The sequence below is a fragment of the Callithrix jacchus genome, chromosome 2 (assembly GCF_049354715.1).
Source record: "Callithrix jacchus isolate 240 chromosome 2, calJac240_pri, whole genome shotgun sequence".
In the NCBI taxonomy this organism is placed as follows: Eukaryota; Metazoa; Chordata; class Mammalia; order Primates; family Cebidae; genus Callithrix; species Callithrix jacchus.
Genome location: NC_133503.1, coordinates 8,971,202 through 8,990,890, shown reverse-complemented (window position 1 = coordinate 8,990,890; position 19,689 = coordinate 8,971,202). Strand labels below are relative to the sequence as shown.

The 19,689-nt window shown below is 53.9% G+C and overlaps 1 protein-coding gene across 3 annotated transcripts; it reads left to right on the top strand.

The window, feature by feature from the left end:
* The first annotated feature begins 966 nt into the window (after positions 1-966).
* On the top strand, positions 967-19,463 carry NCF1 (neutrophil cytosolic factor 1). Of its 3 annotated transcripts, XM_002750647.5 has the most exons (11): positions 967-1,060; positions 7,326-7,406; positions 8,664-8,739; positions 9,073-9,238; positions 10,210-10,265; positions 12,617-12,739; positions 13,183-13,290; positions 14,852-14,969; positions 18,270-18,374; positions 18,764-18,909; positions 19,197-19,463. In XM_002750647.5, exons 1-11 carry the CDS (start codon positions 989-991, stop codon positions 19,316-19,318), a joined length of 1,173 nt encoding a protein of 390 aa, XP_002750693.3. In that variant the 5' UTR covers positions 967-988; the 3' UTR covers positions 19,319-19,463. The 3 variants fall into 3 exon arrangements, with proteins under 3 accessions (XP_002750693.3, XP_008999206.4, XP_078210631.1); XM_009000958.4 differs by lacking the exon at positions 967-1,060 and having other exon boundaries at positions 7,136-7,406; positions 14,852-14,957; XM_078354505.1 differs by lacking the exon at positions 967-1,060 and having other exon boundaries at positions 7,143-7,406.
* The last annotated feature ends 226 nt before the right edge of the window (positions 19,464-19,689 follow it).

Here is a 19,689-nt window from a genome sequence, read left to right as displayed (position 1 = left end):
CATGGCCTCTGTGTACCAGGCACTAGATGGAGGGGCTGGGGCTAGAGCCCCTGATAATCCGGCCATGCTATAGCTTTTCTAGGGTGCACATTGTGGTAAGGACAGACTAAAAAACTTAAGTCAGGCCAGGCACAGTGGCTCATGCCTGTAATTCAGCTCTTTGGGAGGCAGAGGCAGGAGGATCACTTGAGGCCGGGAGTTCGAGACCATCCTGGGCAATGTAGCAAAACTCTGTCTGTACAAAACAATTTTTTAAAAAATTAGCTGGGCTTGGTGGTGCCCACCTGTAGTCCCAGCTACTCCAGAGGCTGAGGCAGGAGGATCACTGGAACCGAAAAGTTGGAGGCTGCAGTGAACTGTAATCCCACCATTGCACTTGAGCCTGGGCAGCAGAGTGAGACCCTGTCTCAAATAATAGCAATAGCAATAAAAATAAAGAAAAATAAAATGCAATTGGTGATGCATCAGTGACAATAAGTGCTCTGTAGAAAAATAAAACAGGAAGAGGTTGAGGAAGGTATGAAGTTTGCTATGCAATGTGAAGTTATCAAGGAAGGCTTCTCAGAGGAGGTGACATTTGAGCAGAGAAATAGAGGAGAGAGTTGCGGACAGAAGACGGTCAATGGGGCGAACATGGTCAAGGCAGGGAAGATGGTTCAAGGGCGGAAAGATGGTCAAGCGGACGCAGTGAATGCAAAGGCCCTGAGGCAGGAACAGCTTGGTTCACCCCCAAAACCCGTGGGGCCCGTGCAAGTCATGGGAAGGACTAGTAAGGCCCTGTCTTTGTCCCCACAGGTGCATGCAAGCGTGAAGCTGCCCATGTTTACACCCTGCAAGCCTGAAGAGTCCCCAGAAACCGAAAGAAGAAGCAAAGCCCTTTCTGCGCCCTCCCTGCCCCTGTCCTGACCGCGACAAAAGTGACTTCCTCTTTCCAGAGGATTTAAGGCACAGCCCGGGAGTGCTGGGGAGCAGTGGAGGCCGCCCAGTCATGGGGGACACTTTCATCCGCCACATCGCCCTGCTGGGCTTTGAGAAGCGCTTTGTCCCCAGCCAGCACTATGTGAGTAGCTGGTGGGGGGGACCCCGTGGAGGGCACATGGGGGGGCAGCATGGCCACACCTACAGCCCTAGGGCTGACCAGCCCCAGTGAGAACTAAGGGGGCAGGGTCTTAGGCACCCGGTCCCTAGTCTTGGAGTCTGAATCTATCCCTCTGCTCCAGGACCCCACCCTGGGAAGACAGCCCCCTTGGACCCACCCTGGGCAGCCCTTTACTATCCCCACCTGTGTCCCCACCCAGGCCCTCGGCCTTAGCCAGGAGTCCTTTCTCTGCTCCCCTGCCATGGCTGGGCAGCCCAGTGCTCTCTCAGGTCCAAAGCCCACTCCCCCAGGAAGCCCCCCCGACCACCGCAGCTATCAGAGAACTGCCCCCCCAGGAGAGAGGTCCGGAAACTGAAGGCTTCTCTCTCCCCAGCTGCCTGCAGTGTCACTTAGAGTCTTATCTTCTCCAGTAGGGTGACACCACCCACCACAGGGGCCAAAAGAGTCCTCCCGTCCGTCCCCGGGGGGGCCTGGACAAATGCCTGCTCAGACTGATAAGTCCACTGGGTCCTCTAAGCCCACAGAAGGCCAGGGAGGAGCTGCATTTAGGAAACTGAATGAAGTTTGTATGGAACATTTACTGCTGTGTGCCAAGGCCTTTCTCTCTCTCTCTCTCTCTCTCTCTCTCTCTTTTTTTTTTTTTTTTTTTGAGATAGAGTTTTGCTCTGTTGCTCATGCCAGAGTGCAATGGCGCAATCTCGGCTCACTGCAACCTCCGCCTTTTGGGTTCAAGCAATTCTTCTGCCTCAGCCTCCCTAGTAGCTAGGATTACAGGCATGTGCCACCATGCCCGGCTAATTTCGTATTTTTAGTAGAGACGGCGTTTCACCATGTTGGCCAGGCTGGTCTCAAACTCTTGACCTTAAGTGATCCACTCGCCTCGGCCTCCCAAAGCGCTGGGTTTACAGGTGTGAGCCACCGCACCTGGCCTCTTTTTATGAAATGAGGTCTAGAGTGCAGTGGTGTGATCATAGCTCACTGCAGCCTCGACCACCCAGGCCCAGGTGATCCTCCTGCCTCAGCCGCTTGAGAAGCTGAGGCTCTAGGCCCACACCACCATGCCTGGCTAATTTTTAAAATTTTTGTAGAGATGGGGTTTCCCCATGTTGTCCAGGCTAATCTTGAACTTCTCGGCTCAAGCAGTCCTCTGGTCTCAGCCTCCCACAGCACTAGGATTACAGCGTGAGCTACTGCGCCCAGTCACCTTTCTCCTTTTCTTTGTAACTTTCAGTTTTGAAAGTTCAAATTCATAGAAAGGCTACGGGGCGTTGAAACAATACCAATAACTCCAACAGTCTTTCACCTGCCTTCATCCACACCTCTCTTTCTGGGTGTATTTTCTGGGTTATTTGAGAGTGAGTTGAAGTCATGTTTCTTTCCCTCTAAATACTAGGGGGTGTGCATGTCTTAAAATCAAGGGCATTCTCGGCCGGGCGAGGGGCTTATACCTGTCATCCCAGCACTTTGGGAGGCTGAGGCGGGCGAATCACCTGAGGTCAGGAGTTTGAGGCCAGCCTGACCAACATGGAGAAACCCCATCTCTACAAAAGATACAAAATTAGCCAGGTGTGGTAGCAGGTGCCGGTAATCCCAGCTACTCCGGAGGCTGAGGCAGGAGAATCACTTGAACCAGGGAGGCAGAGGTTTCAGTGAGCTGAGATTGTGCCATTGCACTGGGCAACAAGAGCAAAACTCCGTCTCAGAAAAAGAAAAAATCCTAAGGGCATTCTTTTATGTAAGCATAACGCACGTGTCAAAATCAGGAAATGAACATGGACAAAACACCATTATCTACCCATGACTTTACCAAGGTTTCCCCGATTCGCCTACTTGTCCTCTGTGGTAAAGACTTTTTTCAGGTGTCCGATCCAGTCAGGGATCAATGTCAGGGTCTTTAACCTTCCTTAATCTGGATCAATCTTTTTTTCTTTTTCTGACATGGATTCTCACCCTGTCACCAGGCTGGAGTGCAGTGGCACGATCTCAGCTCACTGCAACCTCCACCTCCTGGATTCAAGTGACTCTCCTGCCTCAGCCTCCCAAGAAGCTGGGATTATAGGCGTGTTACCACGCCTGGCTAATTTTTGTATTTTTAGTAGAGATGAGGTCTCACCCTGGTGGCCAGGCTGGTCTTGAACTCCTGACCTCAAGTGCTGGGGCCTCTCAAAGTGCTGGGGTTAGAGGCATGAGCCACAGCGCCTGGCCCCTTTAATATGGTGGTGTTATTGATTTGAAATGTAGTCGAGTTCATTGTTTTTTTGTTTGTTTCTAATTTTGAGATTTTAAAAGTCTGTTGATTTAATTCATTTTTTATTTTTGTCAATTGTTTAATTAACTAATTAATTTAAAAAAAATTTAAGAACAGGGTCTCACTATATCACCCAGGCAGGTCTTGAACTCCTGTGCTCAAGCAGTCCTCTTGCCCCAGCCTCCAAAGCAGCTGGAACTACCACACCTAGACATGTCCCACCACACCTAGTTAATTTTTTTCAATTTTCTGTGGACATTGAGTTTCACTACGTGGCCCAGGCTGGTCGCAAACTTCTGGCCTCAAGTGATTCGCCGCCCCCAGGCCTCCCGAGTTCTGGGATTACAGGTGTGAGCCATCTCACCCAGCCTGTTTTTGTTTTTTTAAAAATAATTTCAACTTTTATTGATAGATTGATTGGTTGATTGAGTCAGAGTCTCACTCTGTCACCCAGGGTGTAGTGCAGTGGCACGATCTCGGCTCACTGCAATCTCTGCCTCCCAGGTTCAAGCGAGTCTCCTGCCTCAGGCTCCCAAGTAGCTGGGATTACAGGTGTCTGACTCCACACCCAGCTCATTTTTTGTATTTTCAGTGGAGACGGGGTTTTACCATGTTGGCCAGGCTGGTCTGGAACGCCTGACCTCGTGATCCGCCTGCCTCAGCCTCCCAAGGTGCTGGGATCACAGGTGGGAGCCACCGCACCCGGTCAGTTTTAACGTTTAGGTTCAGGGGTACACGTGCAGGTTTGTTACATAGGTATATCGCATAATGCTGAGGTTTGGGGTACGGATCCCGTCACCCGAATACTGAGCAGGGTACCCACTGGTTTTATATAGATTGGCTTTAGGAACGTTCCCCGACCTCCACTCTGTTTCTATGGCAACCATCACCACCGTCTGTCTCCAGCACTATTCACTCATCACAGCTGAACCTCTGTGCCCGTTACACAGTAACTCCTCATGTCCCTCCCAGTCCCTGGTAACCACCATTCTCCTTCCTTCCTTCCTTCCTTCCTTCCTTCCTTCCTTCCTCCTTCCTTCCTTCCTTCCTTCCTTCCCTCCTTCCCTCCTTCCTTCCTTCCCTCCTTCCCTCCTTCCCTCCTTCCCTCCTTCCTTCCCTCCTTCCTTCCTTCCCTCCTTCCCTCTTTCCTTCCTTCCTTCCCTCCTTCCTTCCTTCCCTCCTTCCTTCCTTCCTTCCCTCCTTCCTTCCCTCTTTCCTTCCTTCCTTCCTTCCTTCCCTCCTTCCCTCCTTCCCTCCTTCCTTCCTTCCCTCCTTCCCTCTTTCCTTCCTTCCTTCCTTCCCTCCTTCCTTCCTTCCCTCCTTCCTTCCTTCCCTCTTTCCTTCCTTCCTTCCCTCCTTCCCTCCTTCCTTCCTTCCTTCCTTCCCTCCTTCCCTCCTTCCTTCCTTCCTTCCTTCCCTCCTTCCTTCCTTCCCTCCTTCCCTCCTTCCTTCCTTCCCTCCTTCCCTCCTTCCTTCCTTCCCTCCTTCCCTCCTTCCTTCCTTCCTTCCTTCCTTCCTTCCCTCCTTCCTTCCTCCTTACCTTCCTCCCTCCCTTCTTCCCCCCTCCCTCCCTCCTTCCTTCCTTCTTTCCCTCCTTCCTTCCACCTTACCTCCCTCCCTCCTTACTTTCTTCCTCCCTTCCTTCCTTCCTTTTCCTTCCTTCCTTCCTTCCTTCCTTCCCTCTTCTTTCTTTCTCTTTCTTTCTTTAGACAGAGTTTCGCTCTTGTTGCTCAGGCTGCAGTGCAGTGGCGCAATCTCAGCTCACTGCAACCTCCGCCGCCTCCCAGTTTCAAGCAATTCTCCTGCCTCAGCCTCCCGAGTAGCTGGGATTACAGGCATGAGCCACCGCACCCAGCTAATTTTGTATTTTTAGTAGAGACGGGGTTTCTCCATGTTGGTCAGGCTGGTCTGGAACTCCTGACCTCGTGATCCGCCCACCTTGGCCTCCCAAAGTGCTGGGATCAAAGGCGTGAGTCACCATGCCTGGCTCTACTTTCTGTCCCTATAAATCTGACTATTTTAGGTAACAAAAATCCTTGGAATTTGGTTACCTAAAATAGTCAGATTTATAGGGACAGAAAGTAGTGCTGTCCATTTGTGACTGGCTTCCTTCAGCCAGCATGACAGCCTCAAGGATACCTTCCTTCTTGCAGCATGTGTCAGAATTTCCTTCCTTCTTTCCTTCACTTATGTATTTATTTATATTATTTTATGAGACAGTTTCCCTCTTGTCACCCAGGCTGGACTGTAGCGGCTCGATCTCGGCTACTGCAACCTCTACCTCCCAGGTTCAAGCGATTCTCCTGCCTCAGCCTCCCGAGTAGCTGGGTTTTTTATTTATTTGTTTGTTTGTTTGTTTTGTTGATTTTTGAGACAGAGTCTCGTTCTGTCACCCAGGCTGGAGTTCAGTGGCACGATCTCGGCTCACTGCAACCTCTGCCTCCTGGGTTCAGGTGATTCTCCTGCCTCAGCCTCCCAAGTAGCTGGAGCCACGGGCACACACCACCATGCCTGGATCTATTCTTTTTACCTCCAGTGTTTTATTCTGAAAAGTTTCAAATATAGAGCAGTTGAAAGAATTTTATTAAAAAAGACAAAAAGCAGACATAGAGCCACGACTTAAATTTCAGCACGAACATGTTCGTTACTTGCCTTGTTGTGTATCTGTCCACACAGCCCAGAATAAATTGCAGAATCGGTCCGTTTTGCTGTGGTTACTGCAGCGTGCCTATCATTAACCAGACGTCAGCATTTCCTCAGTTTTTCTCTTTTCGATGCAAAATTTACCTCCAGCAAAATTCACATTTTTTATTTTTGAGACGGAGTTTCGCTCTTGTTGCCCAGCCTGGAGTGCAGTGGCACAATCTCGGCTCACCGCAACCCCTGCCTCCCGGGTTCAAGCAATTTGCCTGCCTCGGCCTCCTGAGTAGCTGGGATTACAGGCACCTGCCACCACACCTGGCTAATTTTGTATTTTTAGTAGAGACAGGGTTTCTCCATGTTGGTCAGGCTGGTCTCGAACTCCCAACCTCAGGTAATCATCCTGCCTTGGCCTCCCAAAGTGTTAGGATTACAGGCATGAGCCATTGCGCCTGGTCCACAATTTTGTTTTTTTTTTTAAGACAGATTCTCTCTGTGTTGCCCAGGCTGGAGTGCAGTGGCTCAATCTCAGCTCTCTGCAACCTCTGCCTCCTGGGTTCAAGCAATTCGTTCTCCTGCCTCAGGCTCCTGAGTAGCTGGAATTATGGGGGTGCACCACCACACTTGGCTAATTTTTGTATTTTTAGTAGAGATGGGGTTTCACCATGTTGGTCAGACTGGTCTTGAACTCCTGACCTCAGGTGATCTGCTCTCTTCGGCCTCCCAAAGTGCGGGGATTACAGGCGTGAGCCACCGCGCTGGCCGGCCTGCCCCTCCTCTCCCTCCCCTATTCTCTTCTCTTCTCTTTCTTCAAGGCTGGAGTGTAGTTGCACCATCATAGCTTACTAAAGCCGTGACCTCCAAGGCTCAAGCGATTCTCCTGCCTCAGCCTCCTGAGTAGCTGGGAGCACAGTCATGCCTGACCACATCTGGCCAATTTTTGTATTTTTAGTAGATATGGGGCCTTGATATGTTGCCCAGGCTGGTCTCAAACTCCCGGGCTCGAGCGATCTTCCCACCTTGGTCCCCCAAAGTGCCGGGATTACAGGTGTGAGACACCGTGCCCAGCCTAGGTCCTGCTTTTATCTGCAATTTGCAGATGAGGCCATTTGAGAGACATTGACCTGCTTGCCCTCGGTCCCCAGGCTGCGGCATGGCAGCACTTGGGTCCATGTTTGTGCCCTTGGGTCCATGTTTGTGTCCCATCCAGGACAACCCCAAAGATGTCCCTCACCCCAAACCTCTGGGTTTTCTTCAGGGGGTAGTGGGAGCCTAGGTGCACACAGCAAAGCCTCCTGGGAGCTGAACGGAGTCCCCCCAACCCTGGCCTTCCTCCAGGTGTACATGTTCCTGGTGAAATGGCAGGACCTGTCGGAAAAAGTGGTCTACCGGCGCTTTGCGGAAATCTACGAGTTCCATGTGAGTATTGGGATGGAGGAGGGAGAGGGGACGCATTGTCCAGCTCCACCCTTTGGGGAGGACCCCAGCCCAGGTGGTGGGGGAAACTGCGGAACCCAGAATCCCCTCCCAGTCCACAGTTAAAGGGGATTTACACACACACACACACACACACACATACACACACACACACATACACACACACACATACACACATACACACACACACTTTTTTTTTTTTTTTAGAAACGGGGTCTCACTATATTGCCCAGGCTGCTCTCAAACTCCTGAACTCAAATGATCCTCCCACCTCAGCCTCCCAAATTGCTGGGGTTACAGGTGTGAGCCCCTGCACCTGGTCAACCTGGCTTTTAAGTGTAACCCTCTAGCAACTGGATTGAGGACAGGCAAGGGTGGACGGGGGAGGTAAGGAGGCCATTGTCTATCCAGGCCTGACAGTGGCTAGGGCCAGGAGCGTGGGGTTGGCAGGAAGGTGTCAGATCTTGAAGCAAAAGGATTAGCTGGTGACTTGCACGTGGCGGAAGAGAGGTTAACACCTCTGCTAATCACGGAGTCCAGATTGCCACAGACATTTCTAGGCCCGAGATATTTAGGTAGTGTCTCACTCTTCACCCAGGCTGGAGTGCAGTGGTGCCATCTCAGCTCACTGTAACCTCCGCCTCCCAGGTTCAAGCCATTCTTCCACCTCAGCCTCTGGAGTAGCTGGGACTTCAGGCATGTGCCACCACGCCTGGCTAATTTTTTTTTTTTAGACAGAGTTTTGCTCTTGTTGCCTAGGCTGGAGTGCAATGGCGTGATCTCGGCTCACCGCAACCTCTGCCTCCTGGCTCAGCTTCCTGAGTAGCTGGGATTACAGGCGCCCACCACCATGCACAGCTAATTTTTTGTATTTTTAGTAGAGACGGGGTTTCACCAGGTTGGCTGGGCTCGTCCCAAACTTCTGACCTCAGGTGATCTGCCCATATCAGCCTCCCAAAGTGCTGGGATTACAGGCGTGAGCCACTGTGCCCAGCCCAATTTTTGTAGTTTTAGTAAAGATGGGGTTTCACCGTGTTGGCCAGGCTGGTCTTGAACTCCTGACCTCAAGTGATCCACCTGCCTCAGACTCCCAAAACGCTGCGATGACAGGCGTGAGCTATGGCACCCAACCTTTTAGGTAGTTTTGAGAGGTATTTAAGTCACTTCCAAGGTCGTGCTTTTCCAAGTGTTGTAAACCGCAAATATTCCCTCACACCTTCTTTTCTTTCCAATGTTTAGAAAACCTTAAAAGAAATGTTTCCTATCGAGGCAGGGGAGATCAACCCAGAGAACAGGATCATCCCCCACCTCCCAGGTGAGCGTGGGGCAGTCTGTCAGGGGGTTGGTGGGCGGGGGCTCACCTGGCTGTCAGGGGTTTGGTGGGCGGGGGCTCACCTGGCTGTCAGGGGGTTGGTGGGCGGGGGCTCACCTGGCTGTCAGGGGGTTGGTGGGCGGGGGCTCACCTGGCTGTCAGGGGGTTGGTGGACGGGGGCTCACCTAGCTGTCAGGGGGTTGGTGGGCGGGGGCTCACCTGGCTGTCAGGGGGTTGGTGGGCGGGGGCTCACCTGGCTGTCAGGGGGTTGGTGGGCGGGGGCTCACCTGCCTCTCCGACCCCTCTCGGGCTTGACCTCATCTTCTGTGGTGCCAGCTCCCAGGTGGTTCGACGGGCAACGGGCCGCCGAGAACCGCCAGGGCACGCTGACCGAATACTGCAGCACGCTCATGGGCCTGCCCGCCAAGATCTCCCGCTGCCCCCACCTCCTCGACTTCTTCAAGGTGCGCCCCGACGACCTCAAGCTCCCCACGGACAGCCAGTGAGTGGCCTTTTCACCCTGCCAGGCGGGAGCGGGAAGGGGGCTGGGACTTGCCCTGTTTTGCAGATGAGGAAACCAATGCTCAGAGAGGGAAAGCCACCTTCCTAGAGCCACACAGCCAGAAAGAGAAGGAGGCAGACTCCACCTCCAACCTCTGTGACCCTGCCAAGCCTCCTCCACCTTAACCCTTCACACCTGAGGGTGCTGGGGGAAGCACTCGGGGCTGGGGCGCTGAGGTCCCGGGTCGTCATCCTGAGCCTAGCAGCTGGGAAAAAAGGCGCGCGCCACCACGCCTGGTTAATTTTTTTGATTTTTAGTAGAGACGGGGTTTCATGGCCAACGTGGCGAAACCCCGTCTCTACCAAAAATATTAAAAAATCGGTTAGGTGGCCGGGCGCAGTGGCTCAAGCCTGTAATCCCAGCACTTTGGGAGGCCGAGGCGGGTGGATCACGAGGTCAAGAGATCGAGACCATCCTGGTCAACATGGTGAAACCCCATCTCTACTAAAAAATACAAAAAATTAGCTGGGCATGGTGGCGCGTGCCTGTAATCCCAGCTACTCGGGAGACTGAGGCAGGAGAGAATTGACTGAACCCAGGAGCCAGAGGTTGCAGTGAGCTGAGATCGGACCATCGCACTCCAGCTTGGGTGACAGAGCGAGACCCTGTCTCAAAAAAAAAAAAAAAAAAGAAGCAAGAAGATGGCCCATAAGAGCATTTCCCAGATTTAGGGCAGCCTTAGGATCTGCTGGAGGCTGTGGAATGTCCTCCTCATGTCCTTCCCTTGGAGATCCACTGCCCCATCCCCTCACGTCCCGAAATCCTTCCTCAGCCAGTCCAGCTGCTCTCTTCTCTCTGCAGTGCCCCTTCCTTCCCCGGGTCCCTCTTGGGAAGTTCTTCTGCAGGTCTACCCATGCATCGCCTTCTTCCGTGGGAAGCCGAGGGTCTCACCCAGACTGTTCTCTCCTCAGGACAAAAAAGCCAGAGACATACTTGATGCCCAAAGATGGCAAGAGCACCGCAGCGGGTGAGGGGACAGGGGGGTAGCCAGGGAGACCAGAGTTGGGGGTGTTCAGGGAAGAGAGCAGGGGCTGGGACCGGGCGGCGGGGGGCTCACAGCTACCCCACTGAAGAATTGGGTCTTTGGGCCGGGCACAGTGGCCCATGCCTGTCATCCCAGTCCTTTGGGAGGCCCGCGCGGATGAACTCCTGAACTCCTGGCTGACCTCAGGAGTTCAAGACCAGCCTGGCCAACATGGTGAAACCCCATCTCTACTAAAAATACAAAAATTAACCAGGCGTGGTGGCGCGCACCTGTTATCCCAGCTACTCAGGAGGCTGAGGCAGGAGAATCTCTTGAACCTGGGAGGTGGAGGTTACAGTGAGCTGAGATCGTGCCACTGCACTCCAGCCTGGGCAACAGTGTGAGACTCCATCCAAAAAAAAAAAAAAAGAATTGGGTGTTTGGAAGGTCACTGGGGAATGAAAGGAGCCTCCTGCAGGTGTCAGTGCCGAGACCAGCGCAGACCCTGGCTTCCGGCAGCTGGGGGGATGTTTGTGGCTGAACGAATGCACAGGTTTTGGAGGCCAAAGTGGCTGTTAGAGGTGACGCAGGGCGTGACAGCTTTAACACTTCGTGCGCAGCCACGTCACTGCTGATAACAGTAAGAGCACTTACTCTGTGCCAGCCACTGTCTCGCTTTTGCTGTTTTCATGGACAGGTTTTGGGCTATTGCCCAGGCTGGAGTGAAGTGCTGTGATCATAGCTCACTGCAGCCTCGACCTCCCGGGCTGAAGGGATCCTCCCCGCTCAGCCCCCCAAGTAGCCGGGATTACAGGTGTGTGCCCCCATGCCCAGCTAATTTCTGATTTTTTTGTAGAGCTGGGTTCTCACTACATTGCCGAGGCTGGTCTTAAAGGCTTGCCCTCAAGCAATCCTCCTGCGTCCGCCTCCCAGAGTGCTGGGATTACAGACAGGAGCCGCTGTGCCCGGCTTTTCTTCTTATGAGGACACCAGGCCTGTGGGATTAGGGCCCACTCTAATGATCTCATTTTAACTTAATTACCTCTTGCAAGATTCTGTCTCCAAATAAGGTACTGGGGGGTTAGGACTTCAACACAGGAATGTTGAGAAGAGTGAACTCAGCCAATAAGAAACAGCATCAGTGCCTCCAGGGTTGGATGAAGGGCTGGCGAGAGACGCAGACTCCGGGTCCCCGTGGACCTACTGAACAGGACAGGCATTTTAGCAACGCCCCAGGGCCTTCGGGTGCACCTTAAAGTTAGGAAAAGACCAGGTGCCATGGTTCATGCCTGTAATCCCAGCACTTGGGAGGCCAAGCGGGAGGATCACATGAGGTCTGGAGTTCGAGACCAGCCTGACCAATATGGCGAAACTCCATCTCTACTGAAAATACAAAAATTGCCAGGTGCGGTGGCAGGTGCCTGTAGTCCCAGCTACTCAGGAGGCTGAGGCAGGGAAATTGCTTGAACCTGGGAGGTAGAGGTCACAGTGAGCCAAGATTGCACCACTGTACTCCAGCCTGGGCGACAGAGCGAGACTCCATCACGAACAACAAAAAAAAAGTTACAAAAAGGCCAGGTGCGGTGGCTCCACGCCTGTAATCCCAACACTTTAAAAAGCCGAGGTGGGAGAATCCCTTTGAGCCCGGGAATTCAAGAGCAGCCAGGGCAACATCACAAGACCCCATCTCTACAAAAATTAGCTGGGGGCTGGGCAAGGTGGCTCCCACCTGTAATCCTAGCACTTTGGGAGGCTGAGGCAGGTGGATCACCTGAGGTCAGGAGTTCGAGGCTAGCCTGGGCAACATGGTGAAACCCCGTCTCTACTAATAATACAAAAATTAGCTGGGTGTGGTGGTGGGCGCCTGTAATCCCAGCTACTTGGGAGGCTGAGGCAGGAGAATTACTTGAACCCAGGAGGCGGAGGTTGCAGTGAGCTGAGATCACGCCATTGCACTCACTTTAGGACAATAAGAGTGAAACTCCAGATCAAAAAAAAAAAAAATTTAGGCAGGCATGGTGACATACACCTGTAGTCCCAGCTACTCAGGAGGCTGAGGCAGGGAGATTGCTTGAGCCCAGGAGTCCAGGACTGTCGTGAGCTGTGATCATGCCACTGTACTCCAGCCTGGGCAACAGAGCAAGGCTCTGTCTCCAAAAAAGAAAGAAAGTTGGGAGAGGCTTGCTAACTTCATCAGATGAGAACAAGGACACATTTGAAGCGTGAGGCCAAAGCCTGGAGCACGCTAGGCACTCAGGAAATACAGGGGACAGAGACTCAGGACACCAGTGCCCATTCTGTTGGCCCAGATGGACCCTGCGGTGCCCACTCACCCGGCCCTCCCTCCGCCCCAGACATCACCGGCCCCATCATCCTGCAGACGTACCGCGCCATCGCTGACTACGAGAAGACCTCAGGCTCCGAGATGGCGTTGGCCGTGGGGGACGTGGTGGAGGTCGTGGAGAAGAATGAAAGCGGTCAGACTTCCCGCCCCACCAGGATCCTTCCCCTGGTGCTTGGGATCCACAGCCACAAGCCTCCTGCCAAGGCTCAGGCAGCCTGGCCCTGGGAGGACTCTGGCTCTTTCGGGGTCCCTGAATGTCCTCCCCACACTGTGGGTCGCCCTCTCTCTGAGTGTGCACCCTGTGGTGGCTGTGGGCATCTGTGCATGGCGGGCCAGGGTGTGCATGTCTGGGTGGGCATGGGACCGTCTGCTCATTATGGAGTGAGCTCAAGGTTGTGATTTTGTGAGCATGTGTGCATGCATTCATGTGACTTCGTGGTCCAGTGTGGTGAAGGTGACATTTCTGAATCTGAGCGTTGGACGTCTCTGTCTGTGTCCCTGTGTCCTCACCATCCCTGATGGCTGCAGAGAGCTGCCCGGCCCGCCCCTCAGTCCCATTCCCACACCCTGGTGCAGGTTGGTGGTTTTGCCAGATGAAAGCAAAGCGAGGCTGGATCCCAGCGTCCTTCCTGGAGCCCCTGGACAGTCCCGACGAGACGGAGGACCCTGAGCCCAACTATGCAGGTGCCCCGCCCTCTGAGGCCATAGGGGTGTGGGAGGAAGGGGCAGGCAGGCCCAGGGATATTGAGTGACTGCTTTGGAGTCTGGCCTGGTTGTTGGCTGGGCAGAAAGGTCAGGGCTGATACCTCATTGACTCTGGCTTGGGGGTCCTGGCAGGTTGCGGTGCCCTTGGTCCAGGCAGGGAACCAGGAAGAGGAGCAGATGCTGGGGGAGGGTGGGAGGTCAGTGGTGTCTGTGGGCATGGGGCCAGATCCAGTGGGAAGCTGAAGGATGAGCAGACCTGAGGCTCAGGAGGGAAGGCTGCCTGGAGGTAGAGGCATCACCACTGACCAGAAAGGGAAAGCTGGCAGTGCCAGGGCTGGATGGGGCCTGCATTGAGCTTGAAAGAAACTATAATATAACTGGTTACCATTTTATTTTACCTTATTATTTATTTACTATTATTATTATTTTTTGAGACAGCATCTCACTCTCTCGCTCAGGCTGGAGTGCAGTGGTGCAATCTCGCCTCACTGCAACCTCTGCCTCCCAGGTTCAAGTGATTCTCCTGCCTCAGCCTCCCGCGTAGCTGGGATTACAGGCATGCGCCACCATGCCCAGCTAATTTTTGTATTTTTAGTAGAGACGGGGTTTTATCACGTTGGCCAGGCTGGTCTTGAACTCCTGACCGCAGATGATCCGCCGGCCTTGGCCTCCCAAAGTGCTGGGATTACAGGCATGAGTCATCACGCCTGGCCTGGATACCCACACTTTAAAATGGAGTGATTTCATCCTTTTATGTGGATTTACAGCTCTTTATCTTTTTCTTTTTTTTTTTGAGACAAAATCTCGCTCTATCACCCAGGTTGGAGCGCAATGACGCAATCTCTGCTCACTGCAACCTTTGCCTCCTGGGTTCAAGCGATTCTCCTGCATCAGCCTCTCGAGTAGCTGGGATTACAGGTGTGTGCCACTACACCCAGCTAATTTCTGTATTTTTAGTAGAGATGGAGTTTTGCCATGTGGCCAGGCTGGTCTTGAACTCCTGACCTCAGGTGATCTACCCACCTCGGCCTCCCAAAGTGCTGGAATTACAGGCAGGAACCACCTCCCTGGCCTGTGGCTATTGTTTAAACACTGGGAAGGCCTGCGGCCTCACAGGCTGACAATTAGCTGCAGCTGAGCAGTTCCCAGCGCCTCGCAGACAGGTGCTCCACCCACCTGCTCATGGCTGGTCTCCTGTCATATTTAGGTGCCTGGCCAGACCTCCGTCATTATGGAATCTCTGGTCCCCAGAGTGGGTGGCAATGGATGGGAGTAGACGAGCTCACCTGGGTGTAGGGGGCAGAGGGTAGAAGTCCAGAGTGTGCCCCCAGAGTGGGTGCCAGCAGGAGCTTGCAGAGGGAGCCTGGGATAGAGCAGGGTGGGTGGAGGGAAGAGACCCAGAAGAAAGGGAATTGTGAGCCCTGGGTGGGTCTGGAGTGGCTGGAGGAAGCCCAGGTGCAGTGATGAGAAGAAGGGAGGGGTGGTGAGCCCTGGGCTGGGTAGACCTCACACTGTGCCCTGTGCCCCCGCTGTGGACCAGGCGAGCCGTACGTTGCCATCAAGTCCTATACTGCTGTGGAGGGGGACGAGGTGTCTCTGCTCGAGGGCGAGGCCATTGAGGTCATTCACAAGCTCCTGGACGGCTGGTGGGTCATCAGGTAGGAGGGCCCTCTCCATCTAGGGCACCCACCTGAGAGTCAGCCTCAGCCAGGGCGGGAGTGTCTGGGGGTCTGGGGTGACTTGTCTCTGGGACTCTGGGTAAGCCACTGCATCTCTCTGGGCTCAGTTTCCATTTCAATAGCAGGGAGGGATAAGCCCACCCTTGCCTGCCGTGTGGTCCAATGTCCTCGTCCGAGAGTGCATTTTCCCTTTGTGATTTAGGGTCTCTTCCTAACCATATGTTATTATTCCGTCTCCGGCAACATGGTGTGAACTGTTGGATAAATGATTACATTCCTTGCTGGGTGAGCTGGCTCAGGCCTGTAATCCCAGCACTTTGGGAGGCTGAGGTGGGATGATCACGTGAGGTCAGAAGTCTGAGACCACCCTGGACAACATGACAAAACCCTGTCTCTACCAAAAATACAAAAATTAGCCAGGTGTGGTGGCACACGCCTGTAATCCTAGCAATTTGGGAGGCTGAGGCAAGAGAATTGCTTGAACCCTGGAGGTGGAGGTTACAGTGAGCCGAGATCTCGCCATTGCACTCCAGCCTGGGCGACAGAGCGAGACTCTGTCTCAAAGAAAAAAAATTACATTCTTTTTATAATCCTGTTTCCTTTTAAAGGTTTCTTATAGTCAGGTGCGGGGTCTCATGCCTATAATCCCAACACTTTGGGAAGCCAAAGTGGGAAGATTACTCAAGGCTACAAGTTCAAGACCAACCTGGGTAACATAGGAGACCCCTGTCTCTACAAAAAAAAAAAAATTAAAAATTAGCTGGACATGGTTGCACACACCTGTAGCCCCAGCTACTTGGGAGGCTGAGGTGGGAGGACTGCTTGACCCCAAAAGTTGGAGGCTGCAGTGAGCTATGACTGCACCACTGCACTCCAGCCTGTTGATGAAGCAAGATCGTGTCTCTTAAAAAAAAAGCTTCCATTGCAGTTCCCATCTGTTTGTCCTCCAAACGAATGCACAAATACTAATTTTTTTTCTTCTGGTTCTGGGGAACACAGAATTCTAGCGGCTTGTGGAGCCATCCCCTGGAGCCACAGGGCCTCCCAGGTCCTTTCCCATGTCTTCATTTTTTACCAGTTTATTTATTTTTTGAGACAGGGTCTTGCTCTGACTCCCAGGCTGGAGCACAATCATGGCTCACTATAGCTCAAGTGATCCTCCCACCTCAGCCTCCCAAGTCGCTGGGACTACAGGTGAGTACCACCACGTCCAGCTAATGTTTTTTAATTTTTTTGTAGGGATAGGGTCTCACTATGCTGCCAAGACTGGTCTTAAACTCCTGGCCTCAAGAAATCCTCCTGCTTTGGCCTCCCAAAGCACTGGGATTACAGGCATGAGCCTCCATGCTGGGCCTTTGCTGTCATCTGCAGAGCTCTAGGTCACAGGGCCAGCCCGGCGCCCCACAGCAAGCATATCTTAAAGCCAGGACCACAACATGCATACCCACAGCGTGGTCCTGGGTGGGGGGGGGGGGGCTTTGAGGCAGCATTTCTCAGCCTTTTAGACACACACTCCGTTAACCCCCATCCTGTGTCTCTGACAATCTTCCTGTGATCCTCCCACCAGCCAGGAATTAGGCTTTGTTTGTTTGTTTTTTGAGACGGAGTTTCGCTCTTGTTACCCAGGCTGGAGTGCAATGGCGCGATCTCGGCTCACCGCAACCTCCGCCTCCTGGGTTCAGGCAATTCTCCTGCCTCAGCCTCCTGAGTAGCTGGGATTACAGGCACGCGCCACCATGCCCAGCTGATTTTTTGTATTTTTAGTAGAGACGGGGTTTCACCATGTTGACCAGGATGGTCTCGATCTCGTGATCCACCTGCCTCGGCCTCCCAAAGTGCTGGGATTACAGGCGTGAGCCACCTTACCCAGCGTTAGGAATTAGGGTTTTATGTAAACTTTGTATTATGCAAAGTTTTTTTTTTTTTTTTTTTAATTTTGTAACTTTTTTTTTTTTTTGAGACAGTTTCGCTCTTGTTACCCAGGCTGGAGTGCAATGGTGCAATCTCGGCTCACCGCAACCTCCACCTCCTGGGTTCAGGCAATTCTCCTGCCTCAGCCTCCCGAGTAGCTGGGATTACAGGTGTGCACCACCATGCCCAGCTAATTTTTGTATTTTTAGTAGAGACGGGGTTTCACCATGTTGACCAGGATGGTCTCGATCACTTGACCTCTTGATCCACCCGCCTCGGCCTCCCAAAGTGCTGGGATTACAGGCTTGAGCCACCGCGCCCGGCCTTGTTTTTTTTTTTTTTACTCCCAAATATAATATTGAGAATGGAAAGAAACTCTTTTCAACAAATGGTGCTGAAACAGGTGGATATCCATACTGAAAAAAAACAAAAAACAAACCTGGACCCCTACCTCACACTGTACACAGACGTTTACTTCAGATGGATCACAGGTTTTTCCAAGTGTAAAACCTGAAACTAAAAAGCATTTGGGGCCAGACTCAAAGCTCACGCCTGTAATCTCAGTACTTTGGGAGGTCGAGGTGGGTGGATCACTTGAAGTCAGGAGTTAGAGACCAGCCATGACCAACGTGGTGAAATCCCATCTCTACCTAAAAACGAAAACCAAAAAACAAAACAAAAAAAAACAGGCGTGGTGGTGCATGCCTGTAATCTCAGCTAAGTGGGAGGCTGAGGCGGAAGAATTACTTGAATTCAGGAGGCAGAGGTTGCAATGAGCTGAGATTAGCCATCGCACTCCAGGCTTGGCAACAAGAGAAAAATTCTGCCTTTGAAAAAAAACCATTTAGAAGAAAGCATAGAATTTGGTGACTTGGAGGCAGGCCAAGGTTCGTAGGAGACAGAAGGCAGTTAACATACAAGACAAATTGACAAATAGAATCTGCCAATGTCTTCTTTTTTCTTTAATTTTTTTTGGGAGGTGCAGAGATAGGGGTCTTGCTATGTTGCCCAGGCTGGTCTTTAACTCCCGGCCTCAAGCGATCCTCTCACCTAGACCTCTCAAAGTACTGGGATTACAGGCGTGAGCGACTGTGCCCTGCCCATTCTTGCCAATATCTTATAGCAAATACCTGTTCCCTGCGGTGACCTGGACCTGCTAACCTCCACCCCTGCCTAGACTGTGGAAGGAGAGCTGGAAGGGTCTCAGTTGCACAGACCAGGAAACTGAGGCCCACAGAGGCAGGGGTCTGGTTGTTTGCAACGTCTCAGCCTGTCTTAACCCCAGCTGTTCAGAGAGAGCCCTGAAACCCCCGCCTCTGAGCGCCCCCCAGGTGACTGACCCAGCCTCAAGGGCTGCCTCTGTTGCAGGAAAGACGACGTCACAGGCTACTTCCCGTCCATGTACCTGCAAAAGTCGGGGCAAGACCTGTCCCAGGCCCAACGCCAGATCAAGCGGGGGGCGCCGCCCCGCAGGTGAACGGGGGTCCCCGGGGCTGGGCAGGGTCGAGGGGAGCGCACCACGGGTTCGCTCTGTCTAGGCCGTAGCTTGGCAGTGCCAGGGGAAGGGGGTCTCTCAGCCTGGCAGAAGAGGCAGGACCCTCACCGGGAAAGGGGCTGGACACACCTGGCCGCGGTGTGTGGCTGGCACGGGGGCGGAAGGAAAGCGGCGATGCCCGGGAGCCTTGCGGATGGGCAGTCCTGGGAACCGCCCGGGCTCTGCGGCAGGGCAAGGGTCCGTGTCGTGAAGGTGGCAGCCGCCTCTTGCCCCGCCCGCCCCCCACTTCCTCGGTCCAGGGGTGCCCATCCGAAACCCTGGGATGGGCATGCTCGGGCTCTGACGACGCCCTTTCCCGCCGGGGCAGGTCGTCCATCCGCAACGTGCAGAGCATCCACCAGCGGTCGCGGAAGCGCCTCACCCAGGACGCCTATCGCCGCAACAGCGTCCGTTTTCTGCAGCAGCGACGCCGCCAGGCGCGGCCGGGACCGCAGAGCCCCCGGAGCCCGCTCGGTGAATGCAGCGGGTTGGGGGACGGAGGGGCGGGGCGGGCGACCCCCGTAGGGGCGGAGTTAGCGAGAGAGGCGGGATCAGAGGAGGGGCCAGCGCTAGGGGGCGGGGAGATCCCTAAGAGGCGGAGTCAGAGGGAGAGGCACGACCAGGAGGCGAAGCCAGAGCGCGGAGCGGGAGAGCGCTCGGTGGGCGGGGCCAGAGAGTGCGGTGGGCGGGACCAGAGGGCGGTGGGTGGGGCCAGTGTGCAGGGCGGGGCCTCTGACCCGGCCCCGGCTCTCCTCCCGCAGAGGAGGAGCCGCAGACCCAGCGCGCTAAGCCGCAGCCGGCGGTGCCCCCGCGGCCCAGCGCCGACCTCATCTTGAACCGCTGCAGCGAGAGCACCAAGCGGAAACTGGCGTCTGCCGTCTGAATCTGGACCGCAGTCCCAGCTAGCGTCTGGGCCCCTCCGCCGGCTCCCGTCCGGTCCCTGTATATACGTGTTCTATAGAACCTGGTGTCTGGGCCCCTGCCCAGCGCCGCTCCCGCCACCCTCAATAAATGTTGCTTGGAGTGGACCGAGGCTCTGCAGGGATGCTGGGTGGGCCGGGCTCCGCCCCGGGGGTATTTCTAGATTGAGGACCGGAGGATGTGGGTTCTGCTGGGGGGAAGTTGCAGGAGCTGATGTCTGGTTGCATATTGCCCTGGCCTTGGCCAAGAACAGGTTTGCAAAAGGCCAAGTGCAAGAGGAACTCTCGGTTTCCTGCTGACTGTTTGGTCAGAAACCACCTGGTCGGACTCTGG

Excerpts from the sequence above, each read along its gene's own strand:
- NCF1 (XM_078354505.1), top strand. The coding sequence starts at position 7,179 with ATGTTTGTGTCCCATCCAGGACAACCCCAAAGATGTCCCTCACCCCAA. Across the intron at positions 14,970-18,269 it reads GACGGCTGGTGGGTCATCAG|GAAAGACGACGTCACAGGCT; the intron begins GTAGGAGGGCCC and ends CCTCTGTTGCAG. Across the intron at positions 18,375-18,763 it reads CGGGGGGCGCCGCCCCGCAG|GTCGTCCATCCGCAACGTGC; the intron begins GTGAACGGGGGT and ends CCGCCGGGGCAG.